The 26,633-nt window shown below is 35.7% G+C and overlaps 1 protein-coding gene across 1 annotated transcript in view; it reads right to left on the reverse strand.

Annotated features, from left to right (window-relative positions):
- Positions 1–20,729, reverse strand: part of LOC140136044 (uncharacterized aarF domain-containing protein kinase 5-like) — a 31,020-nt gene extending 10,291 nt beyond the window's left edge. The window contains exons 1-9 of the mRNA XM_072157744.1: positions 20,240–20,729; positions 19,576–19,840; positions 17,950–18,090; positions 15,780–15,893; positions 9,386–9,517; positions 7,092–7,175; positions 6,344–6,425; positions 2,238–2,316; positions 260–351 (exon numbers count right to left, since the gene is read on the reverse strand). Of these exons, the coding sequence (XP_072013845.1) occupies positions 260–351; positions 2,238–2,316; positions 6,344–6,425; positions 7,092–7,175; positions 9,386–9,517; positions 15,780–15,893; positions 17,950–18,090; positions 19,576–19,840; positions 20,240–20,571 (1,321 nt within the window). The 5' untranslated portion in view covers positions 20,572–20,729. The remainder of the gene's footprint in view (positions 1–259; positions 352–2,237; positions 2,317–6,343; positions 6,426–7,091; positions 7,176–9,385; positions 9,518–15,779; positions 15,894–17,949; positions 18,091–19,575; positions 19,841–20,239) is intronic.
- Positions 20,730–26,633: the final 5,904 nt, after the last annotated feature.

The following is a 26,633-nucleotide window of genomic DNA, read 5'->3' on the forward strand; positions in this document are numbered from 1 at the left end:
ATCTTCCACAATGGAGTATGAATTTCAAATGGAATGAACACATTAGCAGCTCCATTTGAAACTCGCCCTCCCTCAGTAGAAGATTCAGGTTGAATCTTTCTCAAAGGGCGTATGAAGTTCAAATGGAACTGCCTAATGTGTTCATTCCATTTGAAATTCATCCTCCCCTGTGGAAGATATTTCCAAAATCTTCTACACGGGTAGTGTGGATTTTAAATGGAATAGCCCAATGCTCAGGTCTCATTTAATGATTACTTACTCTCCACACCTAGTTTCCTTGAATTAATTTTCATTGACTCTTCATCTTTCTCCACGATGGCTCTCCAAAAATCACACAGGGCCACCCGATCACTGTAAAAACAATTATATTAAACTTGTAAATCAGGTTCATCAGAAAATGCACATCTTGCTTGAATATGGTTTTGGGGAAATACATCATGAAGACAATAATTATGACATAGCAGGTGAAGGAAATGTATGTCAACTTTACTTGTGCTTGACATTTAGGATCAATCCCAGGGATCAATACCTAGCGGTGGGTAGATTTGATGTGGAAGGGGTCATTTCAACAAAAGTACCCACTTGCCTTGCCGGTATCAATTTTGAGTATCATCCAATGTTGGGCCAGTACATTTGGTAGTCCATCTGGTAACTGTCAACAACACTGCCCCAACTGGCTAGTGTCAAAGAGTTAAAGGCCGATAATTCAGAGATTTTGAGTGAAATATAAATATAGCATACATGTCTATAGGCATTATCAGCTATAATCAGGGAGAAAACCCTGACGAAACTTCAACCAGAACAAGTGACCTGCTGGAAAGGTCATCGTTTAAAGCAGGGTCAGGCATTTGAACAGGACAGACAAGTGTAGCTGACAATCGGGCGTTACCCTGATCGGAGCCAACTGTAACAAGGTCTTTATCATGAGTCATCTGCCCCACCTTTCCCAGATGAGTCATGAGGAGATTGGATTTCAATCAATAGTGATACAGGAAAGGCGACATCTCTCTCAGTCCGAAGGCTCCCTAGTCCGAAGGCTCCTTAGTCCTAAGGTTCGCTAATCTGAACACGTAATTTACCATTCGCTAGTCTGAATTCTGAAAAAGGTTCGCTAGTCCGAATATCAGGTTCTCTAGTCCGAGGGTTCGCTAGTCCGAATAATAAATAAGGTTCTCTGGTCCGAATATAGAATAAGGCTCGCTAACCCTAACCCTAACACAAACCCTTATTCTTTATTCGGACTAGAGAACCTTCGGATTAACGAACTTAATTTGGTTTTTGGACTAGCGACCCTTCAGACTAGAGAGCCTTCGGACTAGCGACCCTTCAGACTAGAGAAAAGTCACAAACAGGAAAACTCTTCTATCTTAATTTGATGGTGATTATACATACAGAATGATACATGCTTAAACAACACAGCCAAATTTGTTTGATCTTAGGATCGCCCATCGATGTCACTTCGATGTTTGTTATTAAGACCTAACATATCAGAATCAATGGTAAAATTGTATTTGACAATAATTTACAAAGGATTAAATGTTATAAGAATTACCAATAGCCAATTAAAGGGGTTTTTCGTGATCCATAGCTTCACCCCCTCCAAGAGGAGATTTTATACCACCAGAAACTTCTGGCTACATAATGGTTGTGTGCAAAATTTTTCTTGCAGATCATTTGCTCAAATTTGTATTTACGTTCTGCTGTTAACAGAACAAAATTACAGCACAGTAGCCTATGGAGCAATGTCATACATAATCGTGCATAACTTGCAAACGTAAAATAGGAATCAATTGAAATTTTGGAGTTAATTTTTTTTTTGACATCTACTCAAACATACCATAAAAAGATGCAAGAATCACAAAATACTCCTTCAATTGGGATTTCATAAATAATAAGCATCAATCGATCAAGCATCGATGGTCGATCGAAAGATCAAACAAATTTGGATCCATTGAGCTATTCCATTTAAAGCTATTCCATTTAAAATCCACATTCCCCCTGTGTAAGATTTAGCTATTCCACAGAGGGATATGAGTTTTGAATAGAATAGACAGTTGAGTAACTTCCATTTGAAATACTCACTCCAGTTGTGGACTATATAGGTAAAGCCATAAAGGGGGAGTATGAGTTTCAAAATAATTAACTCTGACCAAATTACATCTGAAAAACATACTCCCCCTGCAGACGATATTTCCAAAATCTTCCACAGGGGTAGTGTGGTTAGCCCATTACCTTACCTGTCAGATATTTGTTGATACAATCCATGATCTAACAACACTAGCTGGGCTTTCCCATCGGAACCTTTCTTAACCAAAACTGAAATCACAAGAAAATAATGAGAGTTTTACTATTATAATATTGAAGACCGAATTAAAAAGACTAGTTTGCGTCCGACGTCAGGGCAACGGCGCGGTGTGACCTGTGAAGTACGGCATCTTTGGTCTGGTTGACAGGACATCAGATGCAAACTAGTCTTTTTAATTTGGTCTTCAATTATATCAGTATCATGTGTAATATTATATGCAATACACAATTTTAATGTTTTCACACTTTCACTGGGATCACTGTAATGGGCCTTTAACGTGGCTGTGTACTCTAGCCATTGTTTCTTTCTCAAAATTGAGTTTTTATGATATGTTTGTACCTTGTTATGTTTTTTATAAATACAAGGAATGAAAATCCAGATTTGTAAACTCCAACTGCAATATTTTAAGGATTTTATTTCACTATTCCACTCGTGTTTGAAATTGAAAAGGAAAGAAAATCTTTGTTGTACCAGCAAGGTACACACGCGCAACAACTCATGCTTATCTGCATGCGCGGCGCATCTTATGGAAACACCACGGAAGCACTGATTTCACAAAAACCTAGTGGTCAAATGGCTCCATTTTAGCTGATAAAATGTGGGTTTTTCAAGTTCTTTCCCCGATTTAAATATCAAGTTATGAATGGATTTCGCTCAAACTTCTCAAGGGGCTGTGGATTTACCCGATGTTCACGTAATATAAGTTACAAAAGCGAAAACTGTCGCATTCTCCTGTGAGATTCGATGAAAGTGCAAAATGTGACCACTTTAAACTTCAACGGCCATTATTTCAATGTTCATTTTCTCGGTAAAATGACGATTTAGGTACGATAACTCAATAAATACAGCATCTATAGGTAAGCAAATATGATCATCGTAAAAAGCATGATCGACTCAAGAAACGGTTTTCTCATTTTTTTATATTTTGGTCTATTTCGATTTTGGGCATCATTTTGTGCAAATAGGCGTTTTGAATTTTAAAAAGTTCATTTTGATGCCTTATATTAGGGATGACCAATGAACCATCAACTTGATAAGAACACTCCCATAGACATGCAGGGAGCTCAACTGTGCACTGCTTGCACAGACATTTCTAAATTGAGCTCATTCTTTTATTTTTCATAATTTTTCTGTAAAAATTGGGGATGTTAATGCCAATTATGTTTTGTAACTATCTTGCAAATTACAGCAACATAACTTATTTCATTTTCCTGTAAGTGCGAGTCAAAATTGGACCATCGCCACAGTGCGCTTAATTGCCAGTGGCTGAGTTCAGCACTGCTAAAGAATGGCACAAAATATTCATGTCAATAAGATCAGGTGAACAACGTGGCCTACTGAGCTGTAATTTGGCAGAGTTGCCAGTAATACCTCTATCATACCCTCTGTAAAAAGGAAAAAAAATTGAACAAGTAGATCTCGAGTTACAAATTAAATCACCAGCTTCCCTTTGGAATTTCCATACTCCTTTCGAATCATGCTAAGAAGACACCTTTCTAAACATAAATGTGAAGTTTCGTGCTCATTCGATGTATTGTTCACCTGATTTCAACCCTAAACGTTTTCTTATATTTAGGCCTATATACATCTACAACTTGCTGCTGGCTATACCTTGTTTAGAACTTTCAAAAGAAGTACCTGAATGTGCAACCATAACTGTTTCAAAATAGCTCGCGAAAGTCATGCAGCTAACTTCGAGGTCATGCATTGAATTGTATTGAATAAGGAATACTACGGGAACCAGCACCTTTTGTTAGAAGTCACACATGAGCATGATTGTGGATAACCTCTATTCAAAGTATGCTCTATTGTTGTGAATGAGTCAATGACCTTCAATGACACTTAAGATTTTCTTTGCATACACCTACTAATTGGTCATATTAAACCCAATAACATTGACATTTTTGGTTGTGAAAAAAAAGTTCACCTGTACTTAGTGCAATTTTGATTTTGTGCCATATCGGCCATCTTGGATGATTTTTGCCAAATGTTCTCTAAATGCATGATTTCAATGCCTCGGTTTGAAAAAATAATTTATGCCATTGACTAGTAAAGTGCCATTTCATAAGAAACCCTTTGATACTTTCACAATATGTTGTTTCATGTTTGCATATATGTTAAAATAAAGAAATATATACAGGTAAATATATGCTTATGCCAATTTTGCTCCCAATTGCTATTTTTGGACCTTGTCATTTCATTTCGTTCCAATGACCGGTCAGAATGGGAAACTTTGAAAATTCATAATTCGAAAAGTTTTTGACCGATTTTGACCATTTAACCACCAAAATACTTCTATTGATGAGTTCTATCCAGAAAACGATCTTTTTTAGCAATAGGGGCAACATGAAATTTTGATGGTTATCCCTACTTATATGTGACATGATCAAGGGGAATGAGTCACATGTCGACCCTGGTCGAAAATGAGTTTTACATTGGTTCCTAAAGAGGACATTTAGAGCTTTCAGAAACTGAAAACCCCATGTTGATACGACTTTTCTTTGCGAAGTTACATCAATTTATCAATCGCTAAAAACAATGTAAAACAAAAGAATTTGAATACTTTCTTTGCCAATATCTCAAAATCAATATTAGCGACATGTGACTCATTTCCCTTGATCATGTCACATATGGTCAATATAAAAAAAAAAAAGGCCAATATAAAAAAAATAAAAAAAACGTTTTTGGAATGGAGCCTCAAGATTGAGCTAAAAACAAAATAAAATATTTTGGAAAGAGTGTTTTTTTGTTATGATGTACCTAACAAATATTGCCAAAAACTCACTTTTTGTGATTTTCTTCAAAATTGTTGTTTTTACCCCAAATCTGTATTTATATTAAGATTTATTGATGTCTTGCCTTCATAAAATGTATACTTTTATATGTTTTATGTGAATAATTACAAAGTTATTGCACTTTTACTACATGCATGTCTGAGAGTACACAGCCACCTTAAGATGCATTTTATACAGTGTGGTTCCACAGTGGATACAGCCCACTTCATACTCATGAAGGAGATATCAAGGCATGTGTGCTTTGTTTTGTTTGTTGCTTTTTTTTTGCAAAAAGAAATCTCAATCTTTACAAGCATCAAAAATATTTTGCTAGGAAAAACTTTGCAAACCTGTACATTTCATAAAACAATATGCCCCAATAAGTGCCCACCCAGCAGTTTACAACTTGCAAAATATGATCAAATTAATTGCAAAAAAAACTCAAATGACTTCCTTTAAGCTTATACTAACTCAGTCACAAGATCGACATACGTTGGACAGATAAACGACTATGTTCATTTGCGCAGACAAGTGGCTTATCCCTTAGTATTATAATATAGTAATCAGACTCCTTGGTCTTCTACTAAGTATTCCAGGGGTCCATTTCACTCAACTTTACAAAGCTTTGTAAGTCTTGCCATCGTTCTTAACTTATGATGAGTCGTAACTTCCATTTAACTTAACTTACTTACAAACGGTACCCTTCATAAATAATAGGGATTTACTACAGGGACCCATCGTAAAGTTATGTCTAGTATTGGGTATTCGTAACTTTACGAACGGTTACTTGCGTTACGAAAGGTTAAAAAAGTTTAGTGAAATGGACCCCTGATTCCTTGGCAGCAACTATACTTTGCTTCACCTTAAATTCGGTAGTGATGTACACACACATTTTGAAGGTGACAGTATCGAATCACATACTTAAAGTTAATTGTACAGAACGTAACAAATGCATACACACTTAAGCAGTTTGTAGTTTGTCAGAATGCAAACAAAGCATTGACTACCAAACTTGAGGTGAACCTGGGGTATAGCCAGGATTTATTTTGGGGAGGGCGGATTTTGAAAAAGTGGACTTTTTTGTGGGCGACCTTTTAGAACCAAGAAAGCATAAAAGACAATATTTTGTATTCAAATTTGAACCATTTGGACAAAAACAAGCATAAAAAACCTGTTTTTTTCCTGCTTGCAAAGTGGACCAAAGTGGCCCTCCCCTGACTACCACCTAAGATGAACCAAATTATTGCATTGATATCAAACTTACCATTTCCTGGGTGAGGATCTGCATGGACAAATCCAGTGTGAAAAATCTGATGTGAAAATGCTTTGATCAATTTCTCATCAACCTGCATAATATAAATTGATATCATTAACCCTAATGACCTAGCTGCTTTTTGGCAAGGGGGAAGGAAAGAAGGTAGGAAGAAGAAGAGAATACTTTTTTTCTTGGGTGTGGTTTTGTGTTGTTTAGTACGGTAAGGATTACTACTGCGTTTATCTTATCTAATACAGCTGGGTCCACATATGAATGTTACAATTGTCTATGAACGAACAACACATAGGCCTACATATAAATACTTTGAAATGAACATTGTCATTCACACTACCCCTGTAGAAGATTTTGCAAATATCTTTTACAGGGGGACTATGAATTTCAAATGGAATGACCACTAAGCAAACAGTTGACAGGCAATGTGAGGTGATGCAAAGAATACATGGTAACAGCTCCAGTAGAAAAAGACCGGTGAAGGCGAGCACACCGAATACCGTAAAAACTTGATAGTTAGCATATGTGCGAACAAGCAAACCTGCAATGTGTGTCTCAACCCCATTAGCTCAGTTGGTACAGTGCCGGACTTTGGTACAATTTCATGTTTTCAAAAGTGCTCGATAGTAAGCACATATACTAACTATCAAGTATTTACGGTATTATTGTTGATATCTTTAGATCCCCAGCATACTTCAAGTTGGTTGTGAAGTTCTAAGCTTTTATAATGCAATACAATACTTACATCTGCTAATGAAAGCCCCATAGCACTAATACTGTCTATATCGTTCACTCTACATCCATCAATGTATTCTGCTGTTAGAACTCTCTACCATAACAAAGTCAAAATAAAAATACATTGAGTATTATTTCAAATTTTTTCAGTCCACTCAAACAGGGCTAACACTAACGACAGCCAACTTGGGCCGGAGTGTACTAAAACTTCAAGTTTAATACAGAGACACACAATTCAAGACAAACAAGTTATGTGTATGAAGCACACACAAATATATAGTTCTGCTAAAGGTAATTGGTCACTCCTTGTGCTCTTGGACCCCTAAGATATAGGCAATGCCCCTCCCACTCCCTGCACTCACCCTTGTTGATGGGCCTGATCTAGCAGTCATGTATTATTCTATGGGCCATTGTGATACACATTTTTGCTTCTAAAATCCAAATGGATGGGGTAATAAAACTTGGAATTGTTTGGACAATGGTCCTAAATATGAGGTAACAAACATCATATGAGACAATCAGACCACCTACCTTTTAACATTTTCTGATACTCAATATATTACCAGCCCTATAAAGTCAGTTAGAGTACCCCCAAGACAGCAGGCAGGCTTACACATGAAATTTTGCCCAATCAAAGTCATCCCCCAGCATGAGGGTAGCTGTATAAGGTATAGACCTGCTGACTCCACATGTAACAGTGCTGATATAACAGGAACAGGGCAATTTTCCAACGCTTTTTTTTTTTTTTGTTGCTCCAAACAGTTTAAATTCCGAAGGATCATTTGTCCGAACACGCTATTCTTTAGGTCAAGTTTTTGCTCTAAAATGTTATATTTCCTAAAGTGTTTTAGTCCAAAGTGTCATTTGTCTGAACCTGGTAAGGTTATACTGTTCAAAATATTGCTCCTCCGATAGTTTGTTAAACCGTATAGTTTTTATTCCCAAAGCGCATTAGTTCAAAAATGGTATAAGAACCATTACCCCAAAAGGTTTTTAGTCTGAAGGGTCTTTGGTCCAAAAATGATATACAGAAGGGTTGTTACTCTGAAAGATCAAAAATCCTTTTGAATGACATTTTTGGAGCAAAATCCTTTTGGAGCAAAAAAAATTGTCATATTCGGAGCAATGACCTTTCGGAATAATAACCTTTCTGAGTGAAAACCTATCGGAAAAGTGACCTTCAAGAGAAATGACCATTCAGAGCCATAACTCTTGGGCCAAAAAACATCCAGAAAAAAAGACCTGCACCCGATATATATGACGTGTCATGTCAAAAGGAGGCACTTTTGGGCAGGTTATCAATTTTGAGGTTTTTACATGTATCTTAAATATAGAGATATTTTGCTCCACAACGCCGTTTTCCCCAATGAAATCAGACATTCCTAAGCGAAGATATTGAGTTCGTAAGTTATGGTATTATAAAATTGGAAATTGAGATATCGGCCTTTTAAAATATTATTGACAATGTTGAGAATATGAATTACCTTGAAAAATGTCTCAAAAAAAATACAAGATGCCAGTTATATTCGGTCTGAAACTATCAGACAATATTTTTAACATTAATAACATCACAAATTTGCAACAAACCCAAATTGTGAAAAAATCACCCACAGGCAGATTTTTGGTTATTTCTCCATTTACGATCCTGCCCAAAAGTGTCTCCTTTAGACATGACACGTCACATATTATACTTACACTTGGAAAAAAAATCACAATTTCAAAACTGAACCATGTTGGGGTAAATTTTTTTTCCTGCACATTATGACACCACATTGAATCCAATGTGACCTCAAGAAGTAAAGTTACAAGCAACTGAATAGACGAAGGTCCAGTTTTAAAAGTGACAAACTGGCATATACAAGGCGCAAAATGATTCCAACAAGCGCAACAAAGAGACAACATAGTTTCTTCAATGAAGCTTTATTTAAAGCAGTTTTTATTTCAGTTTTTACTTCTCTGTACTTTTCATAACTCTCATTTTATTTGTCAGTTCTTTTGTTTCAGTTTTCTTTTGTTCCTTTTGTTTTAAATTAAAGACACGCATAAATTAGCCATTCACCACTCTCAAGCAGATATTTAGTCGGGTGGAGTTTTGAATAGGCTATAGTTATTTATCACTTTTAAAACTGGGCCTTTGTCTAATCAAATGCTTGTAACTTTTCTTCTTGAAGTCACATTGGATTCAATGGGGTGTCATTAGATAATAGTAATAATAAATTTACCCAAATATGGTTTAGTTTTAAAATTAGGATTTTTCTTCCAAGTGTAAGGATACTTTTTTGACACAGTATATAACAGACTTACCTTAGTTGTGTATTTCCAATGTACGTTAGGTACATAGACAAATTTAAAACCACTTAAGTCAGCTGCACATTGTTCTCCATGTCTACCTTCCAATTCAAAGTCTAGTTCTTGTTTTAAGTCATCTTTTAAATCCTGGAATACAAAAGAAAGAATAGAAACCAATGAAAAGATTAAATAATTTCTCTCAGTCATCAATATGATGACTAAGATGGAAATATTTGATATCTTCTCAAATTTACTTTTGGGTATTTGACAAACAAGTTCAGCGATAAGGTTCTTTGCAGCATTTGCAATGCAACTGTACTGTTAATAAAACCTCTCAACACGGGTGTCTACTGCAGACGACAAGTTTCTTCTTTTTTTTTCAAAATTCAAAAATTCAGAATTGTACATTTTCATGACCATATTTGGAATCAGCATGAAAAATACATTAAAATGAGTACAAACAAGCCAAGTATTGGTTCAGAGGCTCTTGAGATAGCTCTTGATATTTTGAGAAAATATATCAAAACTTGGACTTTCAATGTTGAAGATATGGTTAGCATGCAGAGCATTGAATTAGAAATACACAACTACTTTACTATTGCAAGTACCAGAACACATAGTTCAACTAAACACTATACTGCTGCAATTGAACAGCCTTTTTTTCCCAAATTGGCATTAAGTTTTATCAGTTTTTTGGTCCCTCACAACAATGGGTTGACTGTGCAGGCAGGCAAAAGCAAAATCATTAAATTGGCTTTTAAAGATCTGTAGAGGACCAAAAAATATTTGTGACATTTTCTGAAATCACTTAAAAATACCCTAAAAACAGAAATATCAACAAAAAAGAGCAAAAAACTGTATTAGTATGATAGAGTATGATCCTCTGTGCTGTATAAATATGTGTCAGGTTATTTGCATATTTATGGATATTAATAAGCCCATTTACATATTTCAAATTTGATCAGAACTAACAAGTTGGTAGTTACATAGTCAATACACTCTGGCTACTGTGTTGGTGTTCTATTATCACATGCACCTGTTCATGCTAGTACTACTATGTCTGTATGTCCTTCGTGAATGGGGGCACAATGGGCCATTCACGAAGGACATATGACTGGCTTGAACAGGTGCACAGCAAACAAACAACATCAACCCAGTCAGCCAGGATGTTTCAAAGCTATCAACTTGCGAGTTTTTGCTAATTCGCTATTACATTTCTACATGTACATACAAGCATAGCTCATTGTCAAAAAGACAGTACTGTCCCAGTTACCACTGCGTTTATTACAAAAATGCCATGAACCACATGAGAATAGCAGAGTATATGTTTTCTGAGGCAGGTGAACTGCTCAGAGAAGGTATCTTACACGTCCCATAATGCATTTCTCCTATTTCAATTTCCTGTACTGATTTGCTATCCAGTACAACATGGGTTGATAGTGATGAAATGTAAGGTTTGTTTGTCCATAGAGGCTTATGAAACAGTTGGGTCGGTAGGTCAGATTTTTTTTTTTACAGATATTGCACTTGAAACTGACAATTTGAAGACTGGTAAATAAGTCAAAACACACAGCACTTTACTGGTTTAACACTTGAGATGGTTCTGCATGTTATACTGTTCATTTTCTTTACATTTTCTTTCTTTAAATTTATACTAACCACTGTTTTACTAGCACATTCAACGTAAATTAAAAAAAAAAAAAAAAAAGACACAGTCGGGACCAGGGTACACAGTCGGTCGGACGTGGACAAAAAATTTTTTTTGCCTAATGGGAGCGTCATTGATGAAATGAAGTGATATATCATGTTGCAAAGGATTCTGGGAAGGGTAAGATATCTTCTTTGTAAAATAAATGGTAGCACAAATATTCTACATGAGTGTTACATTGATTAGAGTTTTGTCTAGCAAGCAGAAGCAGTATAATTATTAATTACAAAAAGTTTTGCAATGGATCACTACAATAAAGTCCACGGTTTGCTTTCGATGTACACATACATTTAATGCATTCAATAAAGATATTTTCTCTGTGTACGAGGGGGTATCAAAAAGTTTTAGAAATTCGCCCAGAAGTGAAAGAGCTATATCAATGAAATTTTGTCAGTGCAATTACTGGTCCTTATGTACACTATGATGCAAAAATGGTCTCATAAGAATGTTTACTTTTTTTACAGGCGCTAGATGTCAGTACCTGCCTATGTAACCGCATAACCAGCAAAATGGAGAAAATTGAGGCATGTAGCATGATTAAGTTCCATTTAAAGGGTTACAGTGCCCAAAAAATCTGTGATGAAATAAAAATTCATTTTCCAAAAAGCAACAGTGACAATATCACAATCACCACCGAAGATAACTTTCATTTCATCATCGATTTTCTAGGCACTGCAACCCTTTAAATGCAGGATCTTAATAACGCTGCTTGCCTCAATTTTCTCAATCTTGCAGTTTATTCGCAGTAACTGGGGCAGCAGGTTATTAGCATCTAGCGTCGCCTGTAAAAAAAGTAAACATACTTATGAGACCATTTTTGCACCATAGTGTACATAAGGACCAGTGATTGCACTGACAAAATTTCATTGATATAGCTCTTTCACTTCTGGGCGATTTCTAAAACTTTTTGATACCCCCTCGTATGTAACTTTCCCAACCGACATACACTCTGACATACATTCATTTGCCGTCCACCTGCAGTTTTAGTTTTAAAATACTATGACCATCTGCTATATAATTAAATACTAATAATGACTACAAAATGTTTTTCCTTATTTTATGTTAGTTTTGGTGGGGTGATACTTATGCATTTCACAAAAATGCTGCAAGAAGTGTAAGCGATGGCTTAAAAAATGTTTGTGGTGATAAATGCAATGATGCATGTAACACAGATGCTATGCATGTAGACTGATGCAGGCTCTGCATGCACCAGTGGATATTGATTTGAAATTGCAAATCGATCCATGAGTAAAATACTAATAGTTTTGTAGAAGCAAATAAATAAAGATGCATATGGATAAATTCATAAAAACGAACAGGTATATAATTCTAATGAGAGCATTGATTAGTTTCTACCTAATTAGTCCCACAGGTGATTTATGGGGTGTGCAGTATAAATCCATTTAACATGTCGAAGGGTCAGCTCAGTGACACAAAGACATAACTCCATTTTGGCCATTCTGAAAAAAATGAGTTTTAAGCTAATGGTCCACATTGACTTATGTAGTTAAGTCTATGCTTCACTGGCCATTGATTTCAATGGTTTTCTAAACGGAATTACTTCTATGCCTTTATTGGAAAGTGCTCATGTTTCTGAAAAATTTGATATCAAAATCTAATTTTTACAAATTTGCCTCAATGTTATGTATAAAGCAATGCTCCAGTCTATATATTGAATGCAAAAAGGATATATGTGCATTTTATACCATTAATGCAGGAGCAATATTTTGGGTTAACAAAGAAATGAACTATGCTATATACACCAGGGATTCGCAAATAGGGTGCAGTGCCGCAACACGGCAGCTATGGGAAAAAAGATGTTTTTGTACCTTGATTAATCAAGAACTCATGTCCAAGTAGAGCCATCCTAAGCCATATAAAAAGGTTAACATCCAATAACTTCCAGGAGCTCTGCCCCCTGGACCCACCGGGAGATGGACCCACCACAGGCCTTAAAGTGAGCCAATGAACACCACCCATTAGTCAATCCCTCTGCACTCATAAATATAGTAGCCCTATAAAAAAAAAAAAGTGCAGCGTTACAATGTCTAGACGTTGATCCACAAGCCCCAGCATACTTTACAGGTTGACGCTGACCACTACAGCCCACATCATTCCATAAACAACTTCACAGAGACTTTGCAGCTTCAACAACACACACCCTAGACATTCCACAAATGACCTTCGCATCCAGGATCAGCTCCCCGAGTTTTGTATGGGTTACAACAAGACAATTACCAGTAAGTTCCTTGTCCAGGAGAATTTCAAACTAACTCAATTAACTAATCCAATGCCAGGGTTCGAACTCACAACCTCTTGCACCACAGTCGAACACCTTATCGATTGAGCTAACTTGACTGCTTTTGAATTTTCTACATTATAAAGTGGCACTTGAAGAAATTTAGCTAGACCCCTGCTATACACTTTAGGACCTCTAGTTTCTAGATCTGCTCCTGAAGGATGAATTAATATCAACCTGTATGATATTCTTTTTCACATGTTATTTTATCCCAGTTAATTAAGCATGGTATACAAATATTAACTGCCTATGAGTGTATATAATGATTGAAATATAATCACAAGGTTAAGGTTTCGACAGTATTTTTTGTGGGACATTAGAGCACATCAGACCTATCGAATTGCATTCTGAATATGAAGCATGTCTTTCTGATATCAAATAATTTTCATTTTTTGGAAATCACAATATAATACAAATTTTATGACAAATTATAAAAATTTGATATTTTTCAATTTTTTGATATATAACAGTCCTCGAAGTAAATTATATAAATCTAATGTTATATTCTTAAAGTGTATGTAGCAGGGAGGAAAAGCCGACGGTCAATTGAAAATTTTGACCTTTCATATTGAAGATATGGATTTTTTTCCAAAAAAGACCTAATTTTTTTTGGTGTTTTGGGAAAAAAAATCCATATCTTCAATACGAAAGGTCAAAATTTTCAATTGATCGTCGGCTTTTCATCCCACCTACATACACTTTAAGTATAAATCATCAGATTTCTAAAGTTTACTTCAAGTACTGTTAAATATCAAAAATATCAATTTTTAATGATTTCCATAAAATGCGTATTAAATTGCTAATTTCAAAAAATCAAAATTATTTGATATCAGAATGACATTCTTCGTATTCAGAATGCAATTCGATATGTCTGATGTGCTCTGATGTCCCAAAATAAATAATGTCCAAACGTTCATACCCCAGCCCTTAAAGATGGATATTCTTCCATTCTATTCCATGAAACGGAATAATTCCTCTTTCACCGAGTCGATGATTGTATTTCTTTAAGACAGTTAATATTGTTTTATATCACTCATATAAGACCCCATTTACACAGAGAAAAGTTGACTTCAACTGCGACATCAAATTCAGATGGTGATTAAGGGGGTACTACACCCCTTCATAAATTTGTGACTATTTTTGCATTTTTCTCAAAAATAACTACACACTGGTAACAAAAGTTATGTATATTAGGGCAAGGAATCCAGTTACTACACTGGAATTTCAGTGACTCAAGACAAGCGATGCGTTATTTATGATAAGAAAAGAGGTACCGCTAAAATGTACCTCATTTCTTAACATATATAATGAACCACTTGTCTTGAATCACTGAAATTTCAGTGAAGTACGGTAATTGGATTCCTTGCCATATACATGTACATAACTTTTGTTACCAGTGTGTAGTTATTTTTTGAGAAAAATGCAAAATAGATCGCAAAATTTATCAGGGGATGTAGTTCAACCTTGAGGATTAGCATAAATCATTTAGTAATTGACCTCAAAGCAAATTGTGAATTTAACTTATACGCCATCACTTGCTCATGCTTCAAATAACCATTACGATTGCATGTTCGTTTACACTGCAAAAGTCAAGTCTGAATTTGACAAAACTTGCTCTGGGTCATCATTAGAAGTTAACTTCTGAAGTCGAGTTCAAAAACCGGCAACCCTTGTTTATACACAAACGAAGTTGAGTTCCATCGGCTTCAGGTTCTGCGTAAACAGGGTCTAAATTCTATACTCATTTGAGTGACATGAGCGATATAAAGCATGATATGCATGACAAACAACATTAATTGATTAATCTTACCTATCAACATGCACATTGTAAATTTACTCCCAACAGGTGCCAGAAGATTCTGTTCAAATAAAAACAGTCACTTATGCTATAGTTTCTGTATACGTACAATGCCATGCCATGGAAGTATATTATATCGTCTGGTGCATTACATAGTGAGGGATCTACATGTTACAGTAAAATCCATATAGTGACAGATGTTGATCTCTCATAAAAATTAGGCAAGACATACATGTAGTGACGGATAACTTTGGCAATCCATTACATATATGTGATGAGATGTACAATTTAACCACATTTTAACGTTTTGAAAATATCTTTTTTACCTACTCAACATTTTCATGATGCCCATTTTTTGATAAATTTGCGATCAACATCCGTCACTATATAATGCACCATGGTTTAACATCCGTCAGTATGTAATGCACTCTACGATATTGCTATTTTGTGTAAAAGTCCCTTCATGCTTTATTCAGCTTCAAATAGGGAAAGCTGTAAATTTTCTATAGTTAAAGTGTTGTGTCAATTAAAGGTAATCAATTGATCAATCAATCAATAAATCCAGGAATAAATAACTATCTTGCTTATATGATCTTTTTCTCACCTCTAATACCCATCTAAAGTTGAATGTTGGATGCATCCATCCAATCAGGTCCAACAGGATCTCAATGGTGCGTATGTCTCCCTCATAGCGATCTCTGAGATCTATGTACTGCACCTGCAAGGTATAATTATACATGGAAATTAATCCATTAGAATTTCATTATTATCAGTTATCACTGACTGACCGATGACAAGACTTCAGTTTTGAATTAGTGATCATGAGTACTCACTTGAGGCGTGCATTCCCTTTCCAACTGTTCATACGCTTTGGTCAACTTCAAGTTCAGTAGTGATAGCTGCATATTTCACTGTCCCAGTATCAAATTGTGTGCGTTAAGTAAGGTATGCACCATTTGATTCTCGGGGGGGGGGGGGGGGAGTTTGGGGCAGGGGGTTTTTTTTAGCCCCCACTGCCACCTTTTTTTTTTTTTTTTTTTTTTTTTTTTTTCAATTTTAATGTCAACTTTTATACAGAGTTGGGTGGGGGAATTTTTTTTTATTCATCAGTGAGGCGAATTGTTTTTGTTATTTTGTCTCACTATAGTGGAGGAAATTTTCGCCTCACTAGTGCGCAATTTTTTTTTCTTTATTTTCCCATGCCACCCCCTTGAAATCGAATGGCGCACCCCTTAATCACACAAAGCATACACACATGCATAAAAGGGCAATTTGTTGAAAGCTTGTGCCTTGCGGCACAACCAGGAAAAAGTATGAGGTAGAGTTATTTGAAAAACAGTTTTCTTGAAGAGAATTGGACAGAGCTCCACCATCTGACAGCCATTTTAAAGGCCAATATAAAAATAACAGATGTGGAAATAAAAGTATAAACTGACCAGTATACCAATTGTAGTCCTACTAATTCACATCCAATAGAATGGCCTGGGGAAAAGTTAGCCCATATTTGCAAGACTATATATCCATGCCTTCAAGGTAAAATAAACCTACTCATGTTACTGTCTGGCCATGGTCTGGATCTTACCGAGGGAAAGAGGACATTCCAATATTCCGCTTTAAAGGAACTGTCGGTAGGAAAAGCTCTATCATCTTAAAGCCCCATTTAAGGAATTGTAAGTGGGAAATGTGCAATTTTTTTTTCTTCAAAAAATTTCCATGCCACCCCCTGGAATACGAAATGTGCACCCCTTAATCACACAAAGCATACACACACGCATAAAAGGGCAATTTGTCGAAAGCTTGTGCCTTGCGGCACAACCAGGAAAAATCCTATCGCACTTGAAGTGATCCAAATTAATATAGTAAGAAATTGGAAACATATTATTCCACAGATTCTGGTCAAAGTTCATACCCCATTCATGCCCAAATATGACCAAGACCCCCATTTACAAAAAAGTAGCAATACGATTTTGATCTCAAATTTGATTACCACAAATTAATCCGAGTCAGTAGGTGGGTACCAGGTATTTACACTATCGGTAAATTTAAGTCATTATCAGGGAAATTTAATAACTATTTTTACTCTTTTACTGTCTATGATTCAGCCAACATGCAGAAAAAACACAAAACAATTAAAATTTAGAATGGATTGTTTATATGAATAAATTCATCAGGTTTGAACTTCAAATATATTCTGAGTAAATAGATTCATCAGGTTTTTTGTACTTTAAATCAATTGGTAATTTTTGCTTAACAAAACCAGTAATTGTACTTTATATTTCATCCCTCTCATTGGAGGACTTCATCAGATGTGGGCATCTGATCCACTTCCAGGAAAATGACTTCAGGTTGTGTGTAGTCTCTTTTCCAGTCTTCAAAAGTGGGTCATATATCATATGTGACTTAGGAAATAAGGGCCTTCCTCTCTATTCATGGTCTTTGCTACTTTTTCATAATGCAAACAGGGTCTCGGTCATATTTGGGCATGAATAGTGCATGAATTTTGACCAGAATCTGTGCAAGAATATGTAAGTAAAACTGGTTTTGTTAAGTAAAATTTACCAATTGATTTGAAGTACAAACCTGATCAATTTATGAAATTTTAAGTAAGTAAAAACTTATCATAGGTTTAAATCATTAAATATGAAGTAAAATCTTACTAGTTTTGTCAAGCAAAAATTACCAATTGGACATTTCGATAGTGACTAACTTGAAATCAATTACAGAATTTGTTGGTCCTCGATGGATCTCTGAAACTTTCCTTAAGATGTGCTTACCTTGACAGCAACCTGTTGCCCCTCATGAGTGACAGCTTTATGTACTTGTGCTAGACTAGCAGCGGCTATAGGTTCACGCTCAAAATCAGCAAACAACTCCTCTGGCTTGGTACCAAAATCTTCATGGAATAATCTATCCAACTGAAGGATTACAAAAAGCATAATGTATAATAAGGAGGTCAGGTGCAGGGGTGTAGCCAGGTTTCTTGGTCAGGGAGGGAAAATAAACCTTTCGGGGGAAAAGACAACAAAATTTTTCCTGGCTGCATTATTTTGATCAGGTATTATCGGTGGGATATATCTACATGTGCCGTTTATTTAGAGAGAGACTGCACATGTAAAGTCTTTGAGCTTCCAAAAAAGGATTTATTGGGACAATGGTTGTGTGTAGCATGCAAACATTTTGTATTTTAACATGTGTATGGCCCGTGATCAGGGTGAAAAGTGCTTTAACAAGACAAAGTGTGTGCATAGCGTACAAAAAGTTTTGCATTTTACACTAGAGATTGCGATTTCCAAACGTACGTATCGAACACCTGCATGCAATAGATTGCACAGGCATTCGATACGTACGTTTGGAAATCACAAACTCTCTATAATTTTAACCCATGGGTTCAACAGACACACAAATGTTAGTGAAATTTGCCAGATTTCAACTAGACCACGTTTAAGGGTAATACATAATTACGTCCTTATTTTAAGCAATGGATCATGGATGTGAAAATAAGATGAACAATTTGTTAATAATCTTGTATATACTTAAAAAATACAGAAAATGAGCATACAACTTATTTGATATTAAACGTATGACCTTATTAATATGACTTGAACCAAAAAGTGCTCACCCCATCAAAGTAAAAAAAAAAACTGTGGAAAATAAAAGGGTAAATATGAAGGCTAATCTGAACATGTATCGGTTTTAGTTGTGCAAAAGACAAAAATCACAGTAAAACTGTACTTTCTGCAAGCAGTAGATAATTAAATTATTTGAACAAAAATAAAGCAATTTAATCATTTTCAGAAATAAATCTGTAATGATTTCCATATAGATGTGGCCTACCTTTTTTATCAAAATCAGCCTTTCTTTTCAGACCGTTTGCGACGTACCAAATCTGTATTTGCTTTAAACAACATATCTAAACAACCTTTTAATCAAAGTAACTTTTATTTTGTAGCCAATATTTAAGAGCATAATCATGGGCCATTTCAACTTCCTGGTATGTAAGATAACAGAAATATGACAATGGAGGTAGAACTTTTTGAATGACCCTCGTACATTGACTTTTCATAGATAAGGTATATCATTGGAGCTGGAACAGATAATAACAATGGGGTATTCCAGTTGAAATCCACACAACCCATGTGAAAGATTTTGTTAGTATCTTCCACAGGGGGAGCATGACTTTTAAATGTAATTGGTCAGAGTTCATCATTTTGAAACCCATACTCCCCCTGTATTATGGCTTTACCTATATCTTCCACAACTGGAGTGAGTATTTCAAATGGAAGTAATACTCAATTATCTATTCCATTTGAAACTCATACTCCCACTGTGATATACTTGAGCTAAATCTTCCACAGGGGGAGTGAGGATTTCAAATGGAATAACCCAATAGTATCCATTACCTCATTTGGTCTTCGAACCAAAGCCTGGTCTTCCAGTTTATGCAGAGTTGTCACATACACCTCTGGTAGAATATGGTTGAGTGACGCTAAACCCTGGCCTAATTTTACATAGAGTCCTCCATGCTTGATGCAAGCGTGGTATAACCTATCTGCTGCTCTCTCATGGCATGGTTGAATTAGGCTAGCATAGTCATCAGAGTCGGCATCCAATCCGTACAATGTCCACCAGTAATCTAGAGATATTTGAAGACCGGTGACAGCGGTGCTACGAGATACAGAAACAGGAACATTGTTATACAAGTTTATGTATGTATAAAGCCAATCTTTAAAAACATTCATTGTAAACAATACTTTGTGATCAACAGGATCTTCCCCCTGACAAAAAAGATTTTTATATTACCATTTCATTTGTTTAGTACATTATATGAAAGTGGACCCATCAATATGCCAATTATTCAAGAAATTTGGACCCATCGATATACCAAAATTTTGAAAAAAGGACCAATATCCATATACCAAAATTGGGCTAGAAAAAGGGGTCATGGATATACATGTACCAGAAGGCTGAAAATGCTGCCCATGTTTGCAGCACGTCCCCGTAGGGTCATTTGTTCCAAGTACCCCCCCCCCCTCCGGGACATTATTCTTTAGATAGTCAACTTACCCTACAAATCTTCCAACAGATCCAATGTGAACCAACAGAAGTCTTTTTTGTGGAGTGTCCAAGGCGCTATACACAATTCCTATTGTCAATAAATTAATAACACCAAGTGCAGCCACCACCTTACCAAATATCCGCGGCTTTGCTTCAGCTTCTGAGTAAAACCCTTGTATACATTTCTTCCTCAAATCAGTTTTCAGCCTATATGTTTGCCGACATATTTGTGAAGTTTTGCACAAATGTGGAGTTCTGCTGAGAGAATGTGTGCTAAGCGTCCTAGTGAGAATGTTTGGTATATGACGTATACATACACGATATAAATGAACTATCAGCATGATTTCTGTTGGATCATAAAGGTGCTAGACAAGCTGCAGTTAGCATACCATGCTCTTGTGCGTGATGTGTTTAGGAGTGATCAGTAGCGGGGATAATTATTGCACAGTAGTTTTCTTGCTTTCTTGAAGCCTCCTGTTGTTTTCCATAGATTTCCTTATGTCTGCAAGTTCCTGAAATGTAAAGAAACAAAACCATTAAACAGCATGGTAATTAAACAAAGTTTTATGTGTGTAATAAGGTGGCAAGCAAGTAATTTGTGATTGATCTTTACCATTCAAGCTGTAGTGCTGGCAGCAATTGGGTAACCGGGTTATTAAGCCTGTTGAATAAGAGTAACACATGTAGTGACATGAATTTGCAATCATATGAATTATTGGAACAGTATGGTGTGATATGTATACTGTGACTGTAAACAGTCAGGACACCAGTTGTGTTAAGGGAGAAATCATAATTGGAATTTTTAATTTCAATTGAGTAAATTAATGTTGACAAAAATATTACCGTACTATATTTTTTTTGCACAAAATTTTATTTACATGGGTGCATAGTTGTAGAATTGAGCGACAAGCACACGTAAGAAGGGTACAAATTAGAAGCATTTCTTGTTTGCCATCTTGAGGAATTACCTCCTCTTTCAGTTGTTACATTGGCAGATTTTGTAGACTAGACTTGGATTAAAACTAGCGATCTTGCAGATCTGGAATGGTAAAGCACAGTAAAAACTGCTCAAATGCATCTATTAACTCCAAATTGTTGACACATCAGTGAAGTATTAGTTTAATCAGAGAAGATGTAAGAAAAGGAGAGAGAACAAAATTATATCCTTGAGATAATCTCATAGGTTATCCTGTCGCATCTATTCATAGTCCTTTATTCTCAAGTAGTTAGACATCCACTTGAAATATCCTGTGATGTTATGTGTGTGACCGTCCACGCTTGACTGATTTGCACTCCAGAATTGGAAATATTTCCAATGTTTCTATAGAGAATTTGTTGAAAAGTATGAAACGCGTGTGTTAAAGGACCTGCTGCTTGGATGGGATACCACAAGTGGATAATACAAGAAAGAAATCAAGTGTTGTAAATTTTCCCTCAAAATCCGCCCGTTTTGGTAAATATATAATTTTCAAAAGAAGACATTTTTAGGATTTTTTTAGAGAAGTGGTGATTGTTGATCATTTCTGTTTTATTTTTTATGTATTTTCCTGTCATTTCCTGTAAACCTATCAAAGATATTCTGATAATTGAAAATCTTCTCTATAATAAATAATAGAACCTGAAAGTGACAACAAGTAGCAAAAATTGTAATTTGCCATGGAACTTCAGTCATATTTTATCTGAAATCTGACTGAATGACAGGGCCTTCATTAGGGTGGTTCTTATTTTTCAAAAGTCTGAAATACAATTTTCTCACCCCTTCAAATGGTGATCCTGGATGAAAAACTTATTCTCTGAAATTTTCAGAAATATTGAATATGATTTAGAGGTAGCTCACGAGCCCTCAATGTGTTCGCGAATTGGCAGAATATTAGCCATCGGACATTTTTGAGCAAGTTTACAAAGGTGTATTTTCAAAATAAAGTGTTTCTTGATACTCAGTCTTTGTAATTGCATTAACAATAACTAGTTTAACATACAAATAGCAAAAGATATCTTGTATTAGCTTCCATTGTTAATTTAAACCAGACCGAAAATGGCATTTTGTGCCACGCACTGCTAAATACTGCTTGTCAGCCATTTTGAGCAATTATGAAGGCCAGTAGTTTTATAAAAAGAGAATATCATGATGCTCAAAACTTTGTAAAAGCATTAACATTAACTACTTAAACATATAAATAACAAAAAATATCTTGTTTTGTCATTCATTATTGTTTTACACTCAACCAAATATGGTACTTTGTGACATTAATACCCCGAAAATACTGTGTATCGGCCATTTCGGGCATTTTTACAAGGGTTTATTTTCAAAATACAGTGTCTCCTGGTACTGAATCTTTGTAATTGCATTAACAATAAGTAGTTCAACACATATATAGCCCTAGATGTCTTGTTATTACTTCCATTATTGTTTGAAGATCAACCAAATACGGTACCTTGTGCCATTTGACCCCGAAATACTGTGTGTCAGTCGGCCATTTCGTGAATTTTACAAGGGTCTATTTTCAAAACACAGTGTCTCCTGATACTAAATCTTTGTTTTTGCATTTACACTAACTAGTTGAATACATTTATAGCACTAGATGTCTTGTTATTACTTCCATTATTGTTTTAAGATCAACCAAATATGGTACTTTGTGCCATTTGGCCAAAAAGAACTGTGTCAGTTGGCCGGCCATTTTGAGCAATTTTACAGGGGCCTATTTTCTCATGATATTATTATTAAATCTTTGTAAATGCATTGGAGGCATTCCCCCTCGTGGTACCCACTTCATGAAACCGGGTCCCATGCATCATGTGCATTGGATGGCCAAGATCATTTACTCATTCAAGGTGTGGATGTTCCAAGGGCAATTCAAACTGACACGCTATGAGGAAATTAGAAAGGCATTTTGGGAGTTTTGCCTATTTTCTGTGACTCTCTACCTCAAAGCATGGTTCACTGCACCCCTAGCTGCCTGTGCTCCACATAATGACCTCCAGCTACTTAAGGACAATCAAGACAACCATGCAAATGTCTCTAAGGCCACATCTGCCAAGCTAAGTCTCCACCTCTGGTATCTGTCAGAGCAGTTGGTTGGCCTTGCGTTCTTTGATCCTATGTGTCAGCAGCCACAAAATGAGAGATGGTGAAGTCAATTCCAAAGTGAGGGTGAGATTGAGCCCTTAAAGCGCATCAAACTTGCCACAAGGCTAGTTCCAGATGGCCAGCTGGAGGATTTTGTAACCCAGAACACCAGGGGACTATTTGACAAGCTGGGCATTGAAACAGAGTTTTTGGAGCATGACCCAGAAACTTGGTCCAGCAATGATGACTTTCAGAAGGGGATGGAAATTGTTTAACATTAAGGTGACAAATGACCATGCAGAGTGCGGAGTGGCACTGGTGCAGGAGTTTACCAAACACATTACACATGATGAAGACCAGCCGCAGTTCTTGCTGCAAATTGTATCTGAGCATCGGCGGCGCGGCGCCAGTTTCCTGACAGAAAGTCAATGTTGGCAGATTCTCAGTCGCAATGTCAGATATCAGATATCAGAAGCTATCAGAAGTATGACCTGTTATCTAGTTTAATGAAAGTAACCAAAGGGAATCTTTTGTTATAAAATAATATGTTAGTAGTTGCTGTTGATGCAATTACAAAGATAGAGTACATCAAGAGACACTCTGTTTTGAAAATAGGCCCTGAAAAATTGCTCAAAATGGCCAACTGACATACAGTTTTTTTGGTCAAATGGCACAAAGTACCATATTTGGTTGATCTTAAAACAATAATGGAAGTAAATACAAAACATCTAGTACTATAAATGTGTTCAACTAGTTAGTGTAAAAGCAAAAACAAAGATTTAGTATCAGGAGACACTGTGTTTTGAAAATAGACCCTTGTAAAATAGCCCGAAATGGCCGACTGACACACAGTATTTCGGGGGCACAAAATACCATATTTGGTTGATCTTAAAACAATAATGGAAGTAATAACAAGACATCTAGTGCTATATATGTGTTGAACTACTTATTGTTAATGCAATTACAAAGATTAAGTACCAGGAGACACTGTATTTTGAAAATAGACCCTTGTAAAAATGCCCGAAATGGCCGATACACAGTATTTTCGGGGTATTAATGTCACAAAGTACCATATTTGGTTGAGTTTAAAACAATAATGAATGACAAAACAAGATATTTTTTGTTATTTATATGTTTAAGTAGTTAATGTTAATGCTTTTACAAAGTTTTGAGCATGTGATATTCTCTTTTTAAATAAAACTACTGGCCTTCATAATTGCTCAAAATGGCCGACAAGCAGTATTTAGCAGTGCGTAGCACAAAATGCCACTTTCGGTCTGGTTTAAATTAACAATGGAAGTAAATACAAGATAGAAAATTGCTATTTGTATGTTAAACTAGTTATTGTTAATGCAATTACAAAGATTGAGTATCAAGAAACACTTTATTTTGAAACTACACCTTTGTAAACTTGCTCAAAAATGTCCGATGGCTAATATTCTGCCATGCCAATTCGCGACCACATTGAAGGCTTGTGAGCTACCTCTAAATCATATTCAATATTTCTGAAAATTTCAGAGAATAAGTTTTTCATCCAGGATCACCATTTGAAGGGGTGAGAAAAATGTATTTCAGACTTTTGAAAAATAAGAACCACCCTAGCCTTCATGTATGGTATGAATGGCATAATGAAATGCAAGCACTGACCTATCCCTTAAAGTAGTTATCTGTAACTTGTGTATCACACATGTCAAGGGTTCAAACCCCATTGTGGTATTCTATTGTTAAGCGGCTAAATAGGGTGATTCATTTTGAATGGGTGGTCTCACACATATTTTATTTGAGGATAGCTGGATCAACCTCCTCTTTCTTACATCTTCTCTGGTTAAATTTGTTGCTCTTCAAATCTCTTTGTTTGTAGCAAAATAATGCTTAAACGGCTCTGGTAAGAATGTTTCAACAGTATTTTTGTGAGACATGAGAGCACATCAGGCATATCAAATGAATTCTAAATACAAGGAATGTCCTTCTGATATCAAATAATTTTAATTTTATGAAATTTGCAATATAATACAAATTTATGACAAATTATTAAAATTTGATATTTTTAAAATTTTTGATATTTAACAGTCCTCTAAGTAAACTTTCTAATTATAATGATATGTACGGTATTTAAAGTGCATGTAGCTGGGATGAAAAGCTGACGATCAATTGAAAATTCTGACCTTTCATATTGAAGATATGGATTTTGTTCCCCAAAACAAAAACAAAAATTAGGTCTTTTGGAGGAAAAAATCCATCTTCAATACAAACTTTAGGTCAAAATTTTCAATTAATCATCGGCATTTTATCCCAGCTACATACACTTTAAGTACAGTACATATCATTAGATTTATAAAGTTTACTTCAAGGACTGTAATATCAGAAATATCAATTTTTATTCATTTGCCATAAAATGTGTACATGTAATGTGTACATTTTGAACAATATAGAACAGAAAATTTGATGCCAACTTCTCAAAATATTGGAGAAATATGCTCACCAAACATTGGGAACAGGGTCATAGGCTAGTCCTGCCAGCAAGACTTCAGTCTTTATCATAAACATAATGACATCAACGGACCTGAAGTCTTGCAGCGGTACATAGGGATGCACTGTACGTTTAAGAAATCCAAACTTCAAGCATCAAGAAATATACCTTGTATTTGTCAGTTTTACCTCAGAGATGCTGTAGACCCTCTCTACACAGTGTAGAAACATCACAAGTAGAATGCTGCTCAAAATGATAAATCCAAATCATGAAAATCAAGACATTTTTCAGAGCAATATTTTGACCACTTTTGCACTAAGTAAATTACTCCCATGAAGATTGCAGGTTTTGCCAACTCAGGACATTTTGAATTCACCCAAAAGATGAGATCAATGTAGATCAATCACCTCAACTTTGTGAGTATAGACTAGTACAGTTGGATTAAAATCATCCAGGCACGCCCAAACCCTGGTACAATGGGATTAAAATCATCAGTGCATGCCCAAACTGTCCTTGAGAGAGTTCCTCAGCTACATCCTTAGAGCCCAAAATGAGCCCACATATTGTGATGTTTCTTATTTGTGCAATAGATAGCATCATAGCAGTAGAGTGAACTGTAACTCTAGGTACGACGAGTTACAGTTACTGGAACTAGGTCATAGGCAGGATTTGAAGGTTTGGGTGTATAATTTCAAAAGACTGGGTGTGTAAATTTAAGATTTGTGTACTAAAGTATAGGCCATGTAGGCATGTACTGAGTAAAGCTCATTAGAAATATCCTTGTGAAGTACAAAGATTCACATGTGAAAATGTACAGCAAGCTATTACTACAGAAATATCACATATTCCACTTACCATTGAATCCT

This window comes from Amphiura filiformis, chromosome 16, assembly GCF_039555335.1.
Source record: "Amphiura filiformis chromosome 16, Afil_fr2py, whole genome shotgun sequence".
Lineage (NCBI taxonomy): Eukaryota > Metazoa > Echinodermata > Ophiuroidea > Amphilepidida > Amphiuridae > Amphiura > Amphiura filiformis.